General features: G+C 36.4%; 1 protein-coding gene across 4 annotated transcripts in view; it reads right to left on the reverse strand.

The window, feature by feature from the left end:
* The window catches only part of PHF14 (PHD finger protein 14), a 160639-nt gene that overhangs the window by 101371 nt on the left and 36430 nt on the right, over positions 1-22838 (reverse strand). For all 4 annotated transcript variants that reach the window (XM_039709696.1, XM_039709676.1, XM_039709685.1 and 1 more), the window contains exons 9-14: positions 20207-20477; positions 19529-19635; positions 18408-18503; positions 16762-16865; positions 15211-15342; positions 6159-6327 (exon numbers count right to left, since the gene is read on the reverse strand). In XM_039709696.1, the coding sequence (XP_039565630.1) occupies positions 6159-6327; positions 15211-15342; positions 16762-16865; positions 18408-18503; positions 19529-19635; positions 20207-20477 (879 nt within the window). The remainder of the gene's footprint in view (positions 1-6158; positions 6328-15210; positions 15343-16761; positions 16866-18407; positions 18504-19528; positions 19636-20206; positions 20478-22838) is intronic.

A 22838-nucleotide genomic window follows, 5' to 3' on the forward strand; every position in this document is an offset into this window, starting at 1 on the left:
TTTTCTCCAAAGCACATGTTTAGAGAACTGAAACAGAAGCAGACAGACAAAGAGGCCAGTAGGGCTCAGTTTTCAGGTGTTGCTAAAACCAGTGATCATTTCCTGGAAAACTCAACTTACAAGTACTAATTTGCAGAAGTGATGGATCAGCTACCCTTACTTACAGAGATACCAGTACTGACACCATTGGAATACGTTCCACTTCTCCATGCCTTTGCTGCATGAAAAACAAGTGATCTTTCATCTGCAGGTCTTTTTTTTTCTTCTTGCTTTCTTAAAAATCAAACCAACCAACTAAAACAATCCCCAAACTCCAAACAAAACAAAGAAGGGGAGGAAAAAAGTAAAACAGATACACTCAATTTGCTTCAAGCATTGTGGAAGAGCTAGATCTTACTTCATGCTATTCTGAATTTGACCTGAAGCCAAAAGAGAGTGCTATATTATCATGTATCCATGTATTTGGTAAGCTGAAATAATTAGTTTATACATTTGTGACGTTATGATGTCATAGACTCAGTTGAGCTTTTCTATTAATCGATTAAAAAAACAAAGTTTTTTTACAACGTTCATTGTAATGAAAACTTTTAAGTTTCAGAAAGTTGACTGACTACCGATTTTTCTTCCAGAGCATTTATGTTCAGTTGACGGCAAATAATCTTTAAATTCTATATGTCAAAACCATAACTAACACAGACTTAAAACTGCTAAACAGAAAAATTACTGTGTGTTTCATTTGATTATATACAATGCAATTACAGAAAAAAAGATTTTCAGGTTTCAAAGAGCAAAAATAAGTTTGGTATCAGAGCATCAGAAAACTTCATTTACAGGCTTCAACAATTAAGTTCCTAAAATTCTTTTATTTCACCATTATAACACTGCATAGATAACTGCTTCTCAATACAAAGGCATAAAAAATGGAATTTCCACAAAAACAAGCCATGCAAAAAAACCCTTCTAAAATGCTGATTAAGAGTACCAGGACCTGACAGCATTTATTGGAAGATGGAATATTCAACAACACAAAACCTACTTCACTTCAAAGGATACACCAAGCATCCCTTCCACTCTCAGAGCACACTGAGCTAGCCCCAGAAGCACAAAATTGCTTTAGAAGATGTTGTATGTATGTGAAATATAGGAACTGCATCATACTTCCAGACAACAGCATAAATTGTAGGGAAAGCACGAGTTGTAAAAATATACTTAAATTCATTTTTCAAAAGGACAGAGAGAAAACCCCTATCTTGCAAAAGTAAGGTACCAGACTAACAAAACTATTTTAGCAATTACATGTTTGATAAAAAAATAATCTGTGTATTTTCTTTTATTCTAGGATAGCAAATGAAGTAAAGAGATGTTTAAAAGCTGTGTTTTTATATGGATCACCTCAAATAGACTGAAAATCTATCCATACATAGCTGAGTAGATTAAAACCATTAATCTCTCAATTTTCTCCTGGGAAATGCTATTTGCATCTCTTTAAAGTATTTTCCAAAGAAACGACCTATTCTATAATCTTTATGGGAAAAAAAGAAGTGAAAGAAATGGTACAGCTTAGAAAAGCAAATGTTAAAAAACATATTCAAATTTATAAGAAATATAAGGAAGGTGTTAATAGATATCTGGTTTATGCAGATTTATTTATTTCTATTAGCTATTTGCTAATCATCAGCTATTAATTTATGTGAAATTATTTAGCAGCAGAAATAATGATCTGTGATGCTTATAAAAGTGTGAAACTGGAATTAAAAAGATAAAATTATAAAGATTTTAAATAAATCTAGTTTAAACAGCTATGCACTGAAATGCAAAAAGTCTTTAAAAGGTCTCTACATATGGCTTGAAATGTATAAAGCACAAACAATTAATCAAATTTTGTCTTCAAATGCAGCTGTTATACAAAAGAATTAAGTATAAAGCCTAATGTCTGGCTTATTTACTTACATTCGTCATTTGTACAGAGTAAAAGTATGGTGTGTTTAAATTTACCCTTGTATATTCACTTACATGGTCTTAGGAAGTTCAAAATCAGAAATGTCTTGTAAACTTAAATTACATTTTAATGCACAATATGATGCTGTTGTCTCCAAAACAGTGGGGTGCAAACGGCTGGGCTTTCTCTCTGTCTTCCCACAAGCAGAAACACAGACAAGGCAGAGATGTTTAATGCTACCTTTGCCTCTGTTTTCAGCAGCAACAACAGGCTACAGGGGTCCCAGTGCCCTCAGCTGAAGAGCATGGTTGTAAGAATGCTAAATTCCCAGTCAACCCAGAATTTGTATGGGAATCACTGCTCCAGCTGGATCCCTTTAAGTTTATGGGGCCTGATGGGGCCTTATTAGAGAATATTCAACTGTCTGGTATCATTAAAAAACCTCTTTTGATGATTTTTGAGTGGTCCTGGGAATCCAAGGGGTCCCAGGTGACTGGAAGCTGGCATATATCCCAGTCTTCAAGGGCAAGGAGGACCCTGGAAACTACAGGTCTGTCAGTCTCACTTCAATGACTGGTAAAATTATGCAGAAGATTTTTCTGGGAGATACTGAAAAACTCTTGAAGGACAACAAAGTCAACCGTCAGAACCATCACAGCTTCATGAGGGGAAAGTTCATCTTGTCATCTTAGGTTACAGTGAATGGGGTGACATCAGACTGGTGACCTGTCACTAGGGTTCTGCAGCACTCCATATTAGGCCCGATTCTTCTCTGCATCTTCATAAACCACTTGGAAACAGGACGCAAAGATATACTAAGTAGGCTTGCCAGTTATACTCAACTGGGAGGAACTGCTGACTCCCTCAAAAGCAGAGAGACTGTGCCGAGGGTCCTAAATGAGAGATCTGGGCAATTGCCAACTGTATCAAGCTTAACAGGGGCAAGGGACAGAATCTGCACCTGGGACAAGGCAACCCTCAATGTACGGACAGACTGGGGAATGAGAGGCTGGAGAGCAGTGCCACTGGCAGCCAGGAGGGCCACCTGTATCCTGGGGAGCATCAGGCACAGCATCAACAACTGGGCAAGGGAGGGGATTGTCCCACTCTGCTCTGCACTGGGACAGCCTCACCTCAAGTGCCGTGTGCAGTTTTGGGCACCGTAATATAAAAAAGATAAAGCTATTACAGCTATCAGAAAAAGTTCAAAGGAGGACTACAAAGATGGCAAAATGCCTAGAGGGGAAGAGATGCAAGGAGTGGCATGTTCAGCCTGCAGAAGAGGAGACTGAGGCGAGACCTCTTTGAAGTCTCCAGCTTCCTCACATGGGGAAGAGGAGGGGCAGGCAGTGATCTCTTCTCTCTGGTGACCAGTGACAGGATCCAAGGGAATGGCCTAAAATTGGGTCAGGGAAATTTAGGTTGGATATTAGGAAAAGGTTTTTCACCCAGAGGGTGGTTGGGCTCTGGCACAGCTCCCCAGGGAAGTGGTCAGAGCACCAAGCCTGACAGAGCTCAGGAAGCATTTGGACAATGCTCTCAGGCACATGATATGGCTCTTGGAGCTGACCCATGCAGGACCAGGACTGGACTTCAGCGATCCTTGTGAGCCCCTTCCAACTCAGAACATTCTGTGAATCTATTATTCTATATAAATATACTGTGAATATTTGAAAAGTAAGAGATAGAAATACTGTAAAGCACTCACAGGGTTCTTTAAAGAGCTTATATATCATTAGGATACAAAATACTGTCCTGGAACACAATTAATGTAGAGAACTGTACAAGGGAGAAGCACTGTCCCAACTCTGAATAACCTGCTTCAGTCTTAGTCCTTTCACACTTACAAATTACAGAAAGAAACTGAGTCTTCAATGTCATGTAGAAGTTGTGAACACTAGTGTGCTCCAACTGCCACAGGTCTCTGCCCAGATGGTCTGGTTTTGGCTTGGATAAAGTTAATTTTCTTATTAGTAGCTGGTGTAGTGCTGTGGGGTTTGATTTAGTATGAGAATCACAGAATATTATATGTTGGAAGGGATCCATAAGGATGATCAAAGTCCAGCTGCTAAGTGGATGGCCCATACAGGGAACAAACCCACAACCCTGGCACTATGAGCATTATGCTCTGACCAGCTGAGCTAACCTGGTATCAGCAATGCTGACAGAATAATGCTGATAACACATGGATGTTCTGGCTGTTGCTAAGTTATGTATACTTCAAATCAAGGACTTCTCAGTGTCTCATGCTCTGCCAGGGAGAAGCTACACAAAAAGCTGGAAGGGAGCACAGCCATGACAGCCTGACTGAACTGACCAAAGGGATATTCTACTCCATAGAACATCATGCTCAGTATATATAAACTGGGGGAGTTACCCAGAAGGGGGCCAATCAGTGGAGCGGGGAACAGTCAGTGTCAGTGCTTCTCTTTTACAGAGAAGTCCTGCTCACAGGGCAGCAAAGATGCTATCTTGCAAATCTATGTGTTGGAGAAAAGCAGAGAACTGGAGAGAACTGAAACAAAGACAGAAAATTCAAGCAGAGGAACAATCTTTCTTAGACTGATAGCAGTATTTTCCCACAGTGTAACACCATACAGTGACAACACAGTATGCCACTGAAAGTCAATTAATCTCTTTATTACATACTACAATGTGTTTAGATATATTATGTAACATACGAAGCACCAAATCACCGCAGCATGAGGGGAACTCTTCAGAGCAATCAGACTTGTTTCCATTTTGCACAGAAGAATTTTGGCAGTTATTACACGTATTCAATCAATCTTGTTTTCCTATGGATTTTTGAACAATGCCTTATATTACTCCTTTTTTATTACAACTGTGAATGTCTTTCCTGCAATAATTTTAGTTCTCTTTAGTCCCAGAATCATGATTCTCCACACCCCAAGGCACTACATTAGGTATAAAAAGAGAGAAGAGAAGAGAAAGGAAGAAGAAAAATATCAGATGAGATACAAAGAGTTCAGTAAGCAGAACACCAGGCAAGTCTTCTTTCTGTGTGAACACAAGTATAACAACAGTAAGTTCAACCTACCCAGGAAGCTGTAAGATTCTGTGAGCTCTTTTGCCTAAGGAGGAAGGGTACCTTCCCTCAATGAGGAAAATAAAGAAGAAGTTTCTCAAAATTTAATTTTGGATTACTCACACTCCTAACAGTTTGAGCTAAATTAATCAGCTTGGCTTGAGTCATTCTTAAAAGTTCTGAGTCACAGACCAGGAAAGGGAAGCCATTAGGTAAATCAAAGCTGTGGCCAAAATTAAAACAAACAATTAAGACTGGGTCAGGAAAATACGTGCTTAATCCTATCAGTGTATGTTAAACATGCTAGTATATCATAAAATATCTAGAAAGCTTTGTGAAGAAAATGAAGTTGTGCTGCATGAGAGATGATGTTATCTAACTCTAACATGAGAGGTTGTAATATTTCTTGATATTAAAAAATATATTGGAAGATGAACTATTTATGTCTGAAGAGATATGGCAATTACTCACACTGTAACCTGGACCAAAATGCCCTTTGATATTTTTATGTTCTTTTTATAGGTGGTACGACACATCACACATGAAAGCCTTGTTTTCTGAGCAAGTAGGACAGCAAAACTTAATGAAAAATGCACAGTAATTAATAAAGAATTACTGCTTTCAAAGGAAAGAAAGATGCCAAATATTTCATCAGTACAGGAAGCAAGAAGTTTTGCTTGTCTTCTCAAAACTCTATCCCCCACAAAAGTTTAAGAAATTATATACTGACTAGTAAGACTAGGCAGCCAAACAAACGGAAAAAACAGGGTCTTGTGACAGTCGCAAAATGTGCAATCAGTCAGAAGGCTGCCTTAGATAAGGAAATTACCAATCATTTTTACAGCTATAATTCAATGTATTTAAATCTACCCTAGCAAGTGTCCTTACTACTACAGTGAGGAAGAGTTATTAAGGCTAAGTTTAAGTGCAAACTGAATTTTTTTTTAAGCTTGTACAGCTCTTCAGTTAAGTACTGTTTCCCAGATTTCTATTTTAGTAAAACAATATTTGCCACAACTAATAAAGCACTAAAATGAGAAAATGGTATCTATAACAAAAACAAAATATCAATCTAATTGAAATCCATCAATTCAAAATGTCCTCAGCGTAGGTAATCTGAAACAATATTATTATGAATATGAGCCTCAACACATCAACTCCACCATCATTTACCGTGTTTCTGATTGGAATTTTCTTCGGTTCTGTTGGCACATCCTGAGGAACAAATTTCACTGGTTCCTTAATTTGCCTCCTTGATCTTTTGGTCCCATCTGGTAAGGTTTCCATGGCAATATCAGCCTCCATATCGCTGCTACCTGCCTGGTCACACTCCGAGCATTGCCTGCAAAGCAGAAGATTTTCTTTTTAAGACTGCAGTCACAAGAGCAGAAAAAGAAACATATTGAAGTGTTTGTGTTTAAGATAAATTCAAAAGTCAAAAGTCAAGAAATCAAACGGACATCTAAAATGCTTCATTTTAAGCAACCAAGCAAAACACAAGTAACGTGTCCTTATTTTCCTGACAGTACTTTGAAAACCAAGATTCTGAAAGTAGGGAATTAATCTTCAAGAAAAATGCCCCCTATTTAATCATTTTCATTCTACCACATCTTCATTTTTAAAGCTGCCCACTGATCTCTAATCTATTAATTACTGTAGCTGCTGCTGCAGTTTAATTATAGAATTATACAGTGGTTTGGATTGGAAGAGATCTTAAAGATCACCTAGTTCCCAGCCCCCTGCCATGGGCAGGGGCATCCTCCACTAGTCTAGATTGTTAATCTTTATAATGACATGTTCCTGAATTCATTCCAATGAGAGCATGCTTTAGTGGCAGGGATTTGGAGGACGTGTTTGTTATGAAAATAATTTTTAATATGTATTTGCTAAGGCAGTGGGTTTTAAATCTGAAAAAAGTAGTTAGGAGAAAATTACAAATACAGAAGATAGAGACATATATTAAGAAACTTGGAACACTAAATTGAAAAGTAATGCCTATTGAGTTTCTGAAAAAAATACAAAATCACCATCAGAACTTCAAAAATTAAGAGATGCTAAAGTAATGCTATTAACAAGCTCCATGACAGAATTAACAAGATAGGAATTCATCACGACTTCTTTTTATTTGTAAAAAATTATCTTATGCAAAGTCATAAATGTCGATGTTCAGTAAAAGTATGGTAATGAAAACATAAACATTATACTCACTGGCAGACCTAGTTTTAATTACTTCTCACACTACACTTCCAATTAAAAAAAACTACAAGTCCATACAAATAAAGTCCAATTCACCACTGTTCTCCCAGTAAACAGTTTTTTTAAGAATACCAACCAAAAAAAAAAATCAACATAATGTTGTGCTATTAATTTGTATTAACAGGCACTACCACATTAAAATTATCTAAATGATAGAGCAAATTTGCTTTGAAAGGAAACAAAACAAAAACCCCATGTATTTTTATTTGAAGTTAAATTTTAATGCACATTTGCAACAAGAAAGCATATCCATCATGGATAAACAAAAGCACGAAGTCAGATACACATATTGTGTTTGAGCCTATTTGTTGTAATTTACACATTCAACAGGAATAGTTCTTCTCTGAACTTCAGTGAGGACGAACACAGTACCACGGCCATCAACTTTCCATCTAGTTTTCTAGTTCTTTCAAAGAAATCCAAGAATTATAATCTCAGATCTCTCCTAGCTATACCAAAAAACACCAGAAGTCATCATGGCTTGCTACACAGACCAAGACAGAATAGAGAGAATCTAGTCCTGGATTGGGTAACAGACAGTGTAACCCTGACTAACTCAAGACCTTCCTCATTTAACTTTTCCATATGTAAATATTGGATAATTGTGGCTACATTATAATGTTATAAGGATTCATCACCTCTTATCTCAAAAGAACTTAAGACAGGGTGAATAAGACACATGAAAGCACTTGGAACATGTGCTGGTCTAGAAAAGCAGAACAACAGGGTAGATTGCAAGAAAGATAACAGTTTCTCCCCTCTCTCATGGAAGTATGAAGTCTTTATGAAAAGCCAAAGCACAAGGAAGACAGTTGTACTTTTCAAACAGTTTTGGGCCAGCATATGAGAATATAGCCCTGTATTCTTCCTCCTTGTTGTGCTTACAGAGAAAAGGGGGATGAAGTTTTCAGCACTGTTTAATTCCATACCACACACATCATCACTGGGGACTCGGGTTCGGCAGGAAGAGCCTAGCACCAAAAACTGAAAATTCGCCATCTTGCTTGGATCCCTCCAGAGAGAAGGTGCTGGAATGAGCTGGCTCCAGCCCCCTCTCTGCCATTGCTGGTCCCCTTTTGCATTCCAAACCCTCACCTGAGCTGGTGCTGCAGAAGCAGCCAGACAGAGCCCAAAACCGTGGCCAGAGCTGGAGATGTGGTGCCAGTGTCAGGCGCATGGGACCGAATGGAGCTGGGCAAATGCTGCCGAACTCAGCTGAGTGCAGTGGTCTGGGAAAACCAGAGGGAGCACAATGCCAGAGATCTGGCCTCTCAGTTTCAGCCTAGCTTTTTGCTGCTTTCTTCACACTGGGGCAGGGGAAGGCTAAGCTGCAAGGGCTCTCCTCAGCTTAAAGCCTTTGTCCAGCAGACTATTTTTGGGAAACATTATTTTTGCTCCCAGAGGTGAATACCCTTTTGTGTGAAAAACACCGTCTCTCTCATATACCTTTTTCATTTAATACTGCTGTGGTTATTATTTGCTTTAGTAAATCTCTCCCCATTGCTCCTCCATTATCAGAAGGGGTGGGAAAAAGGGAGTAGCTTACTTTACTTAGAGTTTTGTTCTCTGTGCTTGATAAAATGAGCACACTCCTCTTTACAAGCCTCAGTTTGCTACACACACAGTACTTGTTAACACCTCTAGACCTTAAGACACTAGAATATAGAAAAATATAAGGTACAATAGCTTTCACAATGCCACTTTTTAGAGTTATATGTTTACATAAATTTGAGTGAATATACACACACAAATATGTATCCACATGCACTTAAGTAAATAAGGGCAGCTAGACCAAACTACTATTATTTAAGATTTTATGGAGAAATGGAGCTGGGCAAATGCTGCCGAACTCAGCTGAGTGCAGTGGTCTGGGAAAACCAGAGGGAGCACAATGCCAGAGATCTGGCCTCTCAGTTTCAGCCTAGCTTTTTGCTGCTTTCTTCACACTGGGGCAGGGGAAGGCTAAGCTGCAAGGGCTCTCCTCAGCTTGTCAGGCTGGGCAAATGCTGCCAAACTCGGCCGAGTGCAGTGGTCTGGGAAAACCAGCGGGAAGCACAATGCCAGTGATCTGGCTTCTCAGTTTCAGCCTAGCTCTTTGCTACTTTCTTCACACTGGGGCAGGGGAAGGCTAAGCTACAAGGGCTCTCCTCAGCTTAAAGCCTTTGTCCAGCAGCACTATTTTTGGGAAACATTATTTTTGCTCCCAGAGGTGAATACCCTTTTGTGTGAAAAACACCCTCTCTCTCATATACCTTTTTCATTTAATACTGCTGTGGTTATTATTTGCTTTAGTAAATCTCTCCCCATTGCTCCTCCACTATCAGAAGGGGTGGGAAAAAGGGAGTAGCTTACTTTACTTAGAGTTTTGTTCTCTGTGCTTGATAAAATGAGCACACTCCTCTTTACAAGCCTCAGTTTGCTACACACACAGTACTTGTTAACACCTCTAGACCTTAAGACACTAGAATATAGAAAAATATAAGGTACAATAGCTTTCACAATGCCACTTTTTAGAGTTATATGTTTACATAAATTTGAGTGAATATACACACACAAATATGTATCCACATGCACTTAAGTAAATAAGGGCAGCTAGACCAAACTACTATTATTTAAGATTTTATGGAGAAAGGCACTCTAATGATGAAGGAGAGAGAAGTTTTAAGTAACAATATTCCCTCAAAATCTTGCATGTCCGCTTAGCTGTAAGTTACTTTGAGTTTATTTTCATAAGATGCATTGTTCTTAAAGCTGTCCAACCCACAGCTTTAAGGTGAATTTCTATTTAGTAACCATCAGAGAGCACAGTCCTCCATACCACTGCAGCATCAGTCATGTCATTAATTTATGTACTGGAAAGCACAATTGAAAGTAATTACATCTGCTTATGCAGATGTAAGCAATATCTATGAAAATGTTCAAAAATTCTATGAGCAATTCTTACAAAGCATTTATTTTTCCCATGATTATGGTAAAAAATATGTGCCATGTATAAATTATAGAGAAAGCCTCCATAACTTAAGAGCTGCACTAAAAATGACACTGTTATAAGAGAAACAAATAGCCACAGGGTTTTACAACAACATTTAGAGCTGGGAATCCAGTTTCTTAGATCTGCCACCCTGCATGTATGATTTAAATAATTCCTGTTCTTTATCTCTCTGTTATTACAAGGGAAAGACACCTTTTTGCTGCTACCTAGGTTCAGACAGTTCTACACAAAATACCCATGCAGATCACTAAAGTCCTGAAGTTTCACTATTATCCTATTTAAATACATACGTGAAGCATTGTAACTTATATGTTACTGAGGAAGACACGAAACATCCTGACCAAAAGATGAGGTACTACATTCAAGTTACTAAAATTCTGTTTTTATGAACAAGCTTGTTCTGAAACAGGTTGTGCAAGTGTGAAAGCAGTCAAAAATGAAAAGCAATCAAAATTACAAAAAACCTAGAAAAGAAAAGCAAAATCATACTATGAGGGAGGTGAGGGTGTTGTGTGAATCACGTAACAAAACTTCACAAATATATCAAAGGTAAAGGGAGAAAGGAGTTATAAACACCAACTTACAAGCAACCTCTTGATTTACTGGAATAGACTCTACTATTATAGTCAACCACGTCTCATCATCCCTATTACAAAACAGACAAAGCAGTTTGTCTGTTAGCTCCCATAGAGCCACAAAAAAGCTATTACAGATACACACTCCTCTGACTTGGAAACAATCTCTTTTCAGCTCTTCTTATAGTTTATTTCAACACGGTTCTTGAATTTAAAGTACTCTTCCCAGTCTGCTGTTTAATCCCAATATAGTCATAGAAAACAGCCACATGACTTCTTTTTGGCTGTGCCACAGTCATGCTCACTTAATTTCAGCTCTTCAAGGACAGGCAGTGAACAGAGAACCTGTCACAGCAGGTCACCTTTAGAACTACTGCAAAAATCTTTGACTACCTCCAAATTAGCAAGCATTGCTATGCAGCATAAACAGAGCAGGAGAAATGGTGCCAAAGATTCAACTTTCAGTACACAGGTTTTGTTTTGCTTTTAGTCTAGACTTGCCTAATGTAGACCCACAGGGAAAATCAGTACAGGCAGTAATATGCCTACTTCTAAAATGTGCCTACTGCTAAAATTACTGGAAGTTTGTTCCATCAAGAACTCTCAGTACTGATTTGAAATCTCATAATCATACAGGAAGTCTTCGATTAAGCACTAACAGCCTATGGAAGAAAAAAATAAATTGTATGATTTTGTTGTGTTTTCAATCTAACTTGGTACAAGAATCAGAGATAACAAGATGTTTGTGAGGTGGGAAGTTAACTCAGAAGCTGGGAGTTGGGAGTGTATTCAAATTGCTTAGCAAATACCACTACAGTGCTTCCAGAAAACAGTTCTGTCCTTGGTGTTTAGAAAGGAAAACAAGCGGGGCTTGTTTTCAAAAGGAAGACACAGGTCTCACAGACATGACTTCTGACAAATCACCTCACAATGTTTACAAAGAATTAAGTCACTTTGAACTCCAGAAACATGGACCACAGCTTCGAGATGACACCTAGGCTCTATAAATTACACATGTAAATGACATAGTGAAGGTGGAAAAAAACCAGGGCTGCTTTTATTGTGGAGATAAACGACAGTATATATACACCTAATATAGTAGTCAAAAAGGTTCAAAGAGCACCTTACAGAGTGTAAAGCTACAGAGTTTAAAAAAAACAAAAGAAAATTTGCCATTTGCAACAGCCCAGACATCCTTCAGTTGGGACAAGTGACAATACATAAATATGTATATTATATTAAATGTATATAAAAATGTCATATTCCACTCATGTTTATACAAGTTAATTTTTTTTATTACTATCCAGTGATTCAGAATAAAGAGGTGCTGAATGAATGAGGTGAGGAATATGTCCACAAACTGCATGAGTGTTCATGGAACTACTGGTCAGGAACTCTACAGCTCATTCTGTCCTGTGGCAAATATTCCCCACAGCAGCCACCACTAAAATAACTTGGCCTTCTACAGCAAAAATAAAATAAACCAACCGTAACACAACCATTAGTCCCTGTTTTGTCCATCTCAGTCCCCAGTATTTCATATGCTACCAGAAGTTATCACTGTTTTTCAGCAATCTCATTCCAATAGAAGAAGCTAATCCTTGTTAGTAGCTGTCAAGTATTTTCTTAATGAAAATGTCAATATTTTACAAATAGATTTTGATTCATTATCTTGTCTGTCAACACTTGTGCATTGCTTTAGTACCAGTTAAGATCATTCTCTACCAGGAAAATACATCCAGAATGGCCAGGAGTATAAAAACACACAAGTTATCAGCAATAATGATAAGACTTAGCATTATGATGACATGCTAATCAAAAAATATTCAATTGTTTAAGGAATAAAATTTCTAAGAAACTGAAAACCACAAGTTTTTAAATAAAAGTAAACAAGAGCATTTTATTGTATGGTTAAAACTTCTGATCTAGGTAGGGGTTGGACTCAATCCCTCTGACTCAGGATATTCTATGATTCTATTTTGAAAGCACAGCATCAAAACAGGCATAAATTAATACTTTAATGTACTATTATATAAAATAGTTTCTATGTTCTTCATCTCCAATCCATCTGAAATGAGGGCAGGGTTTGAACTTACTATGGTACAAACTATGTGTGAAGTGTTATAACTGTTACCTTGAAGAAAACAGTCATGCCTCTGAACACGGAAAGTTCTAAGTGTTAAGTGTTTTAAACCAGTTAAACTAGTAACCCATGAAACACTGGTGCTCACCAGGTCTAAATTCTTACTAAGATTTCACTAAGACTAAAGCTATTAACTCATTTTAAATTTTAAAAACATGGAGATAACAAAATATAATTTGTGCTTTCTTCAACAAATTAGCTTTTAAATACATAATATATTTAATACATGCATATGAAGCTTATTGAATAAACTCATGTTAAAGTACTCATTGTTCAAATAAACATAAATTGGTAAAGTACATTACTGTAATCATAAAAACTTTTGCAAGGGCTCAAGTTAGCCATTCTGAATAAATTATTAGCAATGATAATGGAATAGAAAGAAAAAAACAAAGAAACAATTATTTTTAATTGTTTCTTTATTACTATTTTAAAAAATAATAAAATGTTTTTCAACCGCTCTTAAAAAAAGTCTTTCAATCTGCCTAGTGTTTCACAGAATTTCCCACTACACCAATTTTATTTTTCTGCTATGTTCCTATTACATCCTATACAAATATCTGAAAAGTACACGGCCCCCATCTAAAAAAAATATGTACTTTTCTTCATATCTTAATCAAAAGACAAAATTGTATTCAAAACAGCAGGGGAGGAAAAACCTGCTGAACTCAAACTTGGATTAAGGGTCTGTTCTATATGCTCTCTACTGATCCTGAAAAGAATGCATAAAGGAATGTTCAATGATGAAAAGAATGCAATCAATGCAGCTCAATTTGTCTGCTATCATCTCACACTCCAGAATATGCCTGAGCTAATTAGAAGTAAAAGCCAAGTTTGTGATCTGAGATATAAGTGAGGCATGAAATTCATAACAAAGCTAAGTTATAGCTTTGAAATGAAAGAGCTTTACTACCTAACCTGACCTATCCTGCCTTTAACACCTACTGAGAATTAGTCTTATATCTTTTGGACTTATAGCTTTTAGTGAGCTTTTTCAACTTTGTTAAAAAGCTAATAAAAATCAGATCTCCTGCGTAAGTGAAGAAGCTATCTAAAAATTATAAAAAAAAATACAAACTTCCACATAAAATAACTACTTGGCAAATTTGACTAAAGAGATCAAAAGTCTAACAACGCACTACAGTAAATAATTAAAAGAAAATTAGGTTCAGGAAAGTATTAGTGATGGTGAAAACCTTTTTGAGATTTTTATCTTTTAAATGAAATCTCTATTAATTTGCTAAGCACATTTACTGAGGTAAATCCAGGTTTTGTAACAATAAGATATAAAAAAGAGAGGCCTCCCATTTCATGTACTCACCATCTTGTGCACACAATCTTCAAAACTAACCAAAAAGATGGCTGAAGTAAATGTTTTACGCAAGTTGCTAAATAAAAAAATCAGATATATGAAGAAAACCAGAAAATAATCTTTTTCTGTTAAAATAGGTTTACTGTTTAGAAGAAATTCTTATAGTATTTTGCCTTTGTACCTTAACATTCAGACAAGGCGGTGAATGACTCCTTGAGATGCTGTACTCCAACTTCTTGCCAGCTACAAACTGTTTCTGAGTTTGTTATAACACATTTCAGAGCAGTTTAAACAGACTGCTAACACTACAGAGCAGAGCAAGCTGATTTTATGACAGTTTGGAAATCAGAACCTCTGTCACCTTATCATTTCTCCATTGCACAACTTAGCTTTTGTTCTGCTCCACAAGCATGAAAAAACTTTAATTCATGGAACTGTAACTGCAGTAAGTACAGTTAAGAACATCTGTCATTGTACACTTGAGTCCTAAGACAGCAGTAAATCCAATACTTCCCATATTGCAATAAAGAGAGCTACTACTTACAAGTTTATTTAAAAATACTACAAGTATTTGCCTGAAGATCCAAATAGAGAGTTGCTTATCTGAGTCCTACCATAAGCAGAAAACCAAGTCTTTCATTTCCCAAAAGTATTAGCCTATCATTTCCTACAGCTGTTATACTGCAGTAGTAACAATCACAGATGAATTCAAAACCCAAGAAAATTACAGCTATAACCTATTTTTACAGAGTGGCTAATAATGAGAAAGTCTTTATAACTTCTTTTTTTCAACCTTGAAACATCACTGCTAATAACCTGAAAACAAAAAAACTGCTCAAACTGCGTTAAAGCAATGTGTAATCCATTTGGAATTTGCAAATGTGTTCACATTTACATCCTACTTTAAGTACAGAGACAGCACAGGACAACACATTAACTGTTCTTACCAGTAACTGTTCTTGGTCTTCCTTGGCATCCTTGTAAGAGGTGGATCCAGGCAACCAAGATGATAATGAAGTTTGCAAGTGTCACAAAGTAGCAGCAGGTGTTGATCATGGTTCTTCTTGCAAATTCCACAACTTTTCATGCACGCAGCAGAAAAACATTATAATTACATACTCATAAAGAACAAACTATACACCCCAGCACATTCCCCAGTTTCAATACAAACACATGGCAACTTCAATTTAAATGTATCATTTAAGTGCATAATTACTTTTTGGACTAATTTTGGAGGAGTTTTTTTAAGGAGCCTCTACCCATGTACAGTAAAAGCATAAAAGGCTGCTAGTCAGAGTTAGCAAAAAATGGCTTTAAATTAAAATTCTGAGGACTTCTAATACTTTAGTAATCACTCATTACTTCAGCAAAATATACCAGTGGCAAGTGAAAAAAATATAACAAATGTGTAAACACAAAATTATGCTGCTAGTAGCAATCTTGATAATGTATCACACACTTATGCAGGTAACCACCTTGAAACAGGTCTATGCTGCTGCTGTCCTGGGCAATGTTACTTATTAGAAATTACACTTCCTTTTTATTATTATTTTAGTGTAATTGAAATTTTAGTTATTTTGAAAAAATAGGGGTTCACTGATTGCACTACAACATGGGAGGAACTAAGTGCATTTGAATGAAACAGAATTGGTGAAGCATGACTCCAATTATTTATGTACATGAAAATTGCCAAATCTTCAGTCCACTGCCACGTTTTCAAGATTTCTACCTCTTGCAGCACTAAAATTAATTTTTGCTTGTGTAAAAATCATCCTCTTCCTTTAGCCTTCTAGCTGGGCAAGACACTACTTGCTGTGGCTGGATGTCTGGCTGCTGCTCTCTATATAAGCAATAGACCACGTCACTCCTCAGCTGTGGTGAGAAAAGAATATCCTAGATGACAGGCATGTATTTTGCACAGTCACAGTTTGGGATCTAGTTTGTGTCCCACTATGACATTTAATAAAAACCCAGTCAATAGCTTCACAGCTTATGGAAGAGGAGAAAAGCTACAACAGAGTAAGTGAATACATTTCATAACCTTGGGAATTAATAAAAAATAGAAGTAGGGAAATTTAGCACAAGCAAAAAGTGAGAATTCTTATATGACAAGTGTTTTGTGCATCCAGGAATCATGACTAAACAGCACCATCCCTGTTCTCAAAATCATCCACTCAGATGACTGCATTCAAAGAAGAAAGTGCAGGTAGTTTTCACATCAAAAAAACAAAGGACTCTTCTACTTCAGATGCAAGGAGATAGTTTTGTCCTTAAAGCACTGCTGTTAAATTAGCAAAAACACTCAAACTTTACTCATGTGTGGTAGGGTGAAGAATTGACCACTATTCAACTTAACCTTCAAAAATAATTAAAAACATATAGACAACTTTAAAGCATTTTTAAATTAAAAACCGAAGCAAACAAGTTTCTCAGAACACTTTTCTGAAATTATAAATTACTAGATACTGTATCTATGATCTCAATATTTAATTACTTGCCTATAAAGTACTGCCGGAAGTGTAGATGCCTTTTGTGTTCCTCCTTCCTTTTTACTTGGTTTCCTTTCCTTAGGAGCTCGTAAAATTGCTGGTATGTTCAATTTCTATTGGATTTGAAGAAATGCAATACACATGAGTCTTGACACTTCTGAATAATATTCCTCTAATCTCAGAGCATGAAGAACAAGACACATAATGAGTGGAAGATTGCTTAGCTAACTATTTTACAGACTACACATTTATCCCAGTATGATTTTGAAATATAAAGTAGCCTTACAGTCATTTTTTCAAGTCAGTAAGAAACACACAGAAAGACTAGCTTTTAGAATTTTTCTTCAAGCTTCCAATATAGGGATGGACAAAGATGCATTTCTCCAGGAAGCTGAAACAAGCAATGGCAGATTCATGAAAGTGGCAGAATACTGAGGCAGTTTATCTTCCCCAGCATCGCAGCTACACTGGTGCTCGACAGGTTAATTAGAAAAATTATCTTATTGGACCAAGCCCTTCACAAAGCAGACCAGACTCTTGTTGGGTTTCTACTATCTGCAGTATGCTGGCTTCTCAGACAGCAGCCATCTATCAAAGTCATTTCTCAGCAGCCCCATGGGTCTGCATCTGTTCAACCAACTGGAAAAAAATGTCATGCAAGCTGTGTAAATGAATTCTGCTCAGCTTTTCTTTCCCTTTTTTTTTTCCAAATTGAGTAACATTTGCATCAGGAAATACATTTGCGAATACTTACTCAAAGGAAGGAAAAATTATCTTGGTTTAAAAGATATGTTATGCAAGAATTCTTCTTTGCAAGTAGGAGAGGTAGACAGACAAATGGAGCTAGTAAAAGGTTGTATATCTTAGGAACTATTACTGCACAAAGAAAGTGTAAGGTTCATTTTCAGAACAGCAGCACAAACTCAACAGCAACAAAGGGAGTACCAAAATTGTGAATAATTGTGTGTCTGCATTTCCACAGTGAACAGTTTCTTCAATCTTATATCATAACTGGAAATCATTGTAATCTCTCTCCCAAATCCAAAATGTCCATTTCTATTTAATATCTCTGACATAAACATATATGAAAACACATCAAAAATCTTCACTTCTCTTTTTTCCCATATCAATGGGAACAAAGATAATTGCTGGCAACAGGAAGCAACCCTAATCTTCTGTTGTCCTAGATATGTATATTCATTTGATCAGAATAGTCTCTTCTGCCTAGTTACATACCATTACATAAATACTGCACTTAAAAGGATTTTTATCTCATAAAAGCCATAAAGAGTTAACATATCATTTGAAGCCTACAGTAACTATAGACAACTGGAGACAAAAACAGAAGGATTAACTCATGCTTCATACTAAAGTTCATCACAAATGACAGGTCAATCACTTACAACAAATGAAAGAATTTTGCAAACAAGCACAAACAAGTATTACAACAACAAAATTAAGCTACATGTTCCTAGTAGGTGGTTTGCAGAAGTCTAGGTACTTCAATCAGGAAGTATTATCCCCAGAGTAAAGCCTGGGTCTGATCAAATCAAATAAATTTATTAGGCCATAGAAGTGGCAGAAACTAAAAGGCCTATTCTTGGAAAACCTGTTCTACTGTTTTTTCTGTAAAGCGAGACAAGGAACCAACTAACCTGTCCAATGATTCTACCTAGCAGAGCCCAAATTCCTTGCCCTTCATTTCGCAGTTTTCCATTCATATTTTGTAGCTCTTCCAAGGACTCACACAGCTGAAAATTTAAAGGAAAAAAAAAAATAGACAACAAATCAAAACTGTCTTCTGCCACACTCACATTCACAGAAAGAGAAAAAATTAAAAGTAAAGGCTGTAAACAAAAAAAAAAGCGTTTCTTTTTCTTCTGGAACTAACCGTTATGTTGTGTATTTTGGGAGGTAACTGTTAATTTGGTTAAAAGCCCCAGGCCCAATTTCCTTTTCCTTTATCATTTCTGGGCAGTTCACATGGATCTGCTGCTACATTTTCCATATGCTCTCACTTAAAACACACACCAAACAGTTTAGGAATTAACAGTAACACCATAGTAACATCATTAACTATCACTTAATAGGCGGTTGAATTCAGCAAGAACTGCAGCATATCATCTGTCACAAAAGGTACACTATATCTATGTTATAGTTAAAATAACTTAATATTGAAATAAATATTTGGTAAAAATATAAAAAGTTATTTTTAATCATAATGATGAGTCAATAAAAAATTACATTAACAACATTTTGGGGGAGCAAAGCCATAATTTATGGGCATAAAATTTGTTATACCCTAAAAATCATTCAGAGGACACTGTGGAGGTGTAAATACTGACTATTTCTGTCTGAAAAATTAGTTAAGTCATTAAAACTAAGCCCAGCTGGAATTGTAGTTGACATAAATAAATAAATAACACTCTTGAGTATCACAGATTGCCAGTTATCAAGTGGGGCTACAAGCAGAGAATCAGGCAGGTTCAAACAGGTCCATGTGCAATTTGTTACTGGAGCTCTCAGTAGGATCTAAAGAACTTGTGTCCAGTCAACATATCACATTTTAGGAATTGATATTATTTGTATGGGAGAAGACAGACTACTGAATATTTTTAAAAGAAAAAATAAGTTTTTAAACATTACTTTTAGAAGATCAATAGTTTGTATCTTACATTTTTCTCCAATTTTTTTTTCCACGGAAAGAAAAATTCTTTTAAAGTTAATAGCAGCAATACTAAAATGGTACAAGGGTTTATCACCCCTTGTTCTTTACCTTATTATACTCCACATGAAGTTTTTCTTGCTCATTTTCTAACTTATCCTTGATGTTCTTCTGTTCAGCCATATTCTCCTGAATTTGAATCATGCGCATATTTCTCTCTATTTAAAAGAAAACTTTTAGGCATTATTTCCTATTCTTGAATACACATTTTCAAGACTTATGCAATGAAAAAGTGATGCAATCTAGAGTAAAAAACTACAACAATACACAAAGCTATGGCCTAGAGGTTTAATACACACACTAAGTAGAACGAATAGTTAAAACATTTGTATTTTGCTGCATAAATATTGTAGTTGTTCAAATGATGAACTTTGATCAGCATCTAGCAAACAGTCAAAAAGTCATGCTATTCCACATAGAAATGGAGAAGAATTTAAGGGAAAAATATTATGCCAGAAGTTACATACTCCTTTCTTAAAGACAGTTTAGTCTCCTGTTTATATTTGAAAGATTTTATTATTTTCTGAAGTGTCTTTAAAAAAAAAAGCTTTCTGTGTAAACAGAGACTCCAAGCAATAATATATCTGACCTAAAATGAAATCATAATCCATATTTAACTGCTGTAAACAATTAAATACAACAAAAATAAAAAAGCCAATGAAATAGAAGATAGCACAATGCAGCAGTGATACCTTTCCATTGAGAAAAATAAGATCTTTTGACCCTTACCAAGATAATAATTCACAAAGTCAGCAGTGAGAGCTGGCTGTTTATGTTTTCTTCTTCCATCAACACTGGAACTTGTATCTGAAGTATCCACTGGAAAAATGTCTGTGCTAATTCCCATCAGCTCGGCTTTGCGCATGAGCTTCCGTATGGCCGAAGCGCTGCTGGTGAGCGGCCGCGGCAGCTTCTCCCTGGGAACCCAGGCCTGGGGCCTGGTGGTGCGCGCCAGCTCCGCCTTGGCACGATACTGCTGCAGCCTGGCATTGATTCGAGCCTGCAGTGAAGAATTCCACAAATTAAAGCCATCAAGGAACAATTCAAAATTAGTTTTGAGTTATAATTTGGAACACATCCACATTTTATTTTCATTTTAAAAGCTGCACAATCTAATCAATGCCATTTTCACTCCAGAGCTCTACAGCTCAAGAAACAGATGCTGATACAGACATTCCATTTTACCTCAAAGTGCACACACAAATGACACTATCCTTTCACTAGGTTTTGGAGCTACGTACACATTTCTTGATGAGATTTCTCCATTGATGAAAGCAACAGATGACTGCTGGCTTTGAGACAGCCCCTTCCAATAATAACAGTTTGATGGGACTGTGAAAACTCACTACTGGTAGAAGCTTTGGATGACCTACCACATATACATTTAGATACACATTAAATTGATATTTTCATGAGCAACACAAGTTAATGAAGAGCATTTGTACCATATTTGACATACTTTTGTAGGAACTCCTTTCTCAGTGCCACTTCTCTTTATAAATGTTAAACTTCCTGATTATAATTTGTCAAGAACACAACCCAAACAGAAGTGAAGCAGACAAGAGAAACTCGCAATATATATTGTTGATGACATCTGTATATTTGTGACCATCTGGGAGATCTACCCCAGAAGATCAAGCTGTTACTGACAGTTGGAAAACACTGTCTTGAGGGAACTCTATGAAGTGGCAATTCTGGCAGAAACTGACATCAACATACAAACCTTCAGAGGCAAAACTCCAGCTGACTATCAGTTAGAAGCTGTTTACTTGCCTGCACAAAGAAGAAACTAAACTAATGTGACTGCCCCACCATATGGTGTAAGATACTCCTGAGACAAAAGCAAAAAGTGTGCATATACATACACTCCATGGTTAAGGAACATCTCTGATTTCAAACAGAATCACTGAAGGTAGTACTGCAGACAGTTTAACACATTACCTTACTAGGTCTTGGAAATTTATGACCAAGAAACAAAGCAAATATAGCTTACAGGCCAGCTCTGACCCCAGTGGCTTTTTTCTTGGACCCACAGCAGCAGACAACAGGTCCACCTACAGCCACTGCTGTACAATACCAAAGCCAGAAAGAATGAAAACATGTGCTTGTACAAAACGCATGAAGTCGTCACCTTTGATTTAAGGTGCCTATGACACTATGTCAAGTGACTCCACCTGCAGTTTTCAGCAGTCATTTTTCAGTTTCAAAAATTTTAATCTAAATAATTTATATTAAAAAATTGCAGAGTTTTGGTTTGGGAAAAAGAGGGGAGAGAAAAGGAAATGCTGGGAACTTATCAGCATTAGCATCACTGCTTAATACATGCCTGAAAACAGAGCTAATAAGTCCTGCTGGATCTAAACTGATATTGCACAACCAGCACTTACCATCATATCGGGCAGTGTTCATATTATTGTAATGTCTCCATTACACAGGTACATTTCACATAACTGAGAGCTGAGTATATTCAGCAAGCATTATGAAACCAGTTTTAAATCAAGCTACATGAAGTTCAATACCCAAAAAAATATTTTATTCACAATTCTTCTACGGTACAAATTTGCTCATGCTCATTCTCAACAGCATAGGTCATTTTAAATTAATATTCTCCTATTCAAAAATCTCTGAAGAACTGGACAGGCAAGACTTCTAAAAATAAAAGTTTGATAATATGAAACAATATTTTCTTATCATTACACTATTATTCTCACTTCAGAAAAAAAGCAGATAATCTTGGCCCATAAATCATTTCCATTATTTACAGCATCTGCTACTTTCTACAAATAAATTAGGCAAGTTTTGTTTAGGTAACAAGCTGCTTTTTTGCACAGGTGTGATTCTTCCATGGAACGTAGTTCAGTCGAAGCAGTGAAGCAAACTATGCTAGAAATTCCTCAGAATCAGAAAAGATAAATAAAGGACACACATTGAAACATGAAAGTATGCAGATTCCCTCAGAGGAATTGAAACCTTTGTATCAACACGACTTTTATCAGTTCAGCTTCTGCAGTAACTAAACAGTTTTAAATGGATCTGTCACTAGACAGGGATACAGACTTGCCTAAGGCTTTCAGACAACTCCCACACAGTAGCACAGACTCACTTCTTTGCATACATTATTTCTTTTCCTAGGAAGTCTTTACTATGAAAACAACTGGTACACAGAATTCCACTTAGACCTACAAAATTGGAAATTTAGATAAAAATAGAAATGTCTAATTTTTTCTGGCCTTTTTTCTTGAGAATCTTGAAGAAAATATTAAACAAAATCTATGAATTACAATGAAAAAGAAATTACCAACTTTTTACCTCAAAAACAAAGTAATATTTTTCAATTCAGACAAGCACAGATATTTGGTAT

The sequence above is a fragment of the Passer montanus genome, unplaced genomic scaffold (genome assembly GCF_014805655.1).
Source record: "Passer montanus isolate IOZ18808 unplaced genomic scaffold, ASM1480565v1 scaffold10, whole genome shotgun sequence".
Lineage (NCBI taxonomy): Eukaryota > Metazoa > Chordata > Aves > Passeriformes > Passeridae > Passer > Passer montanus.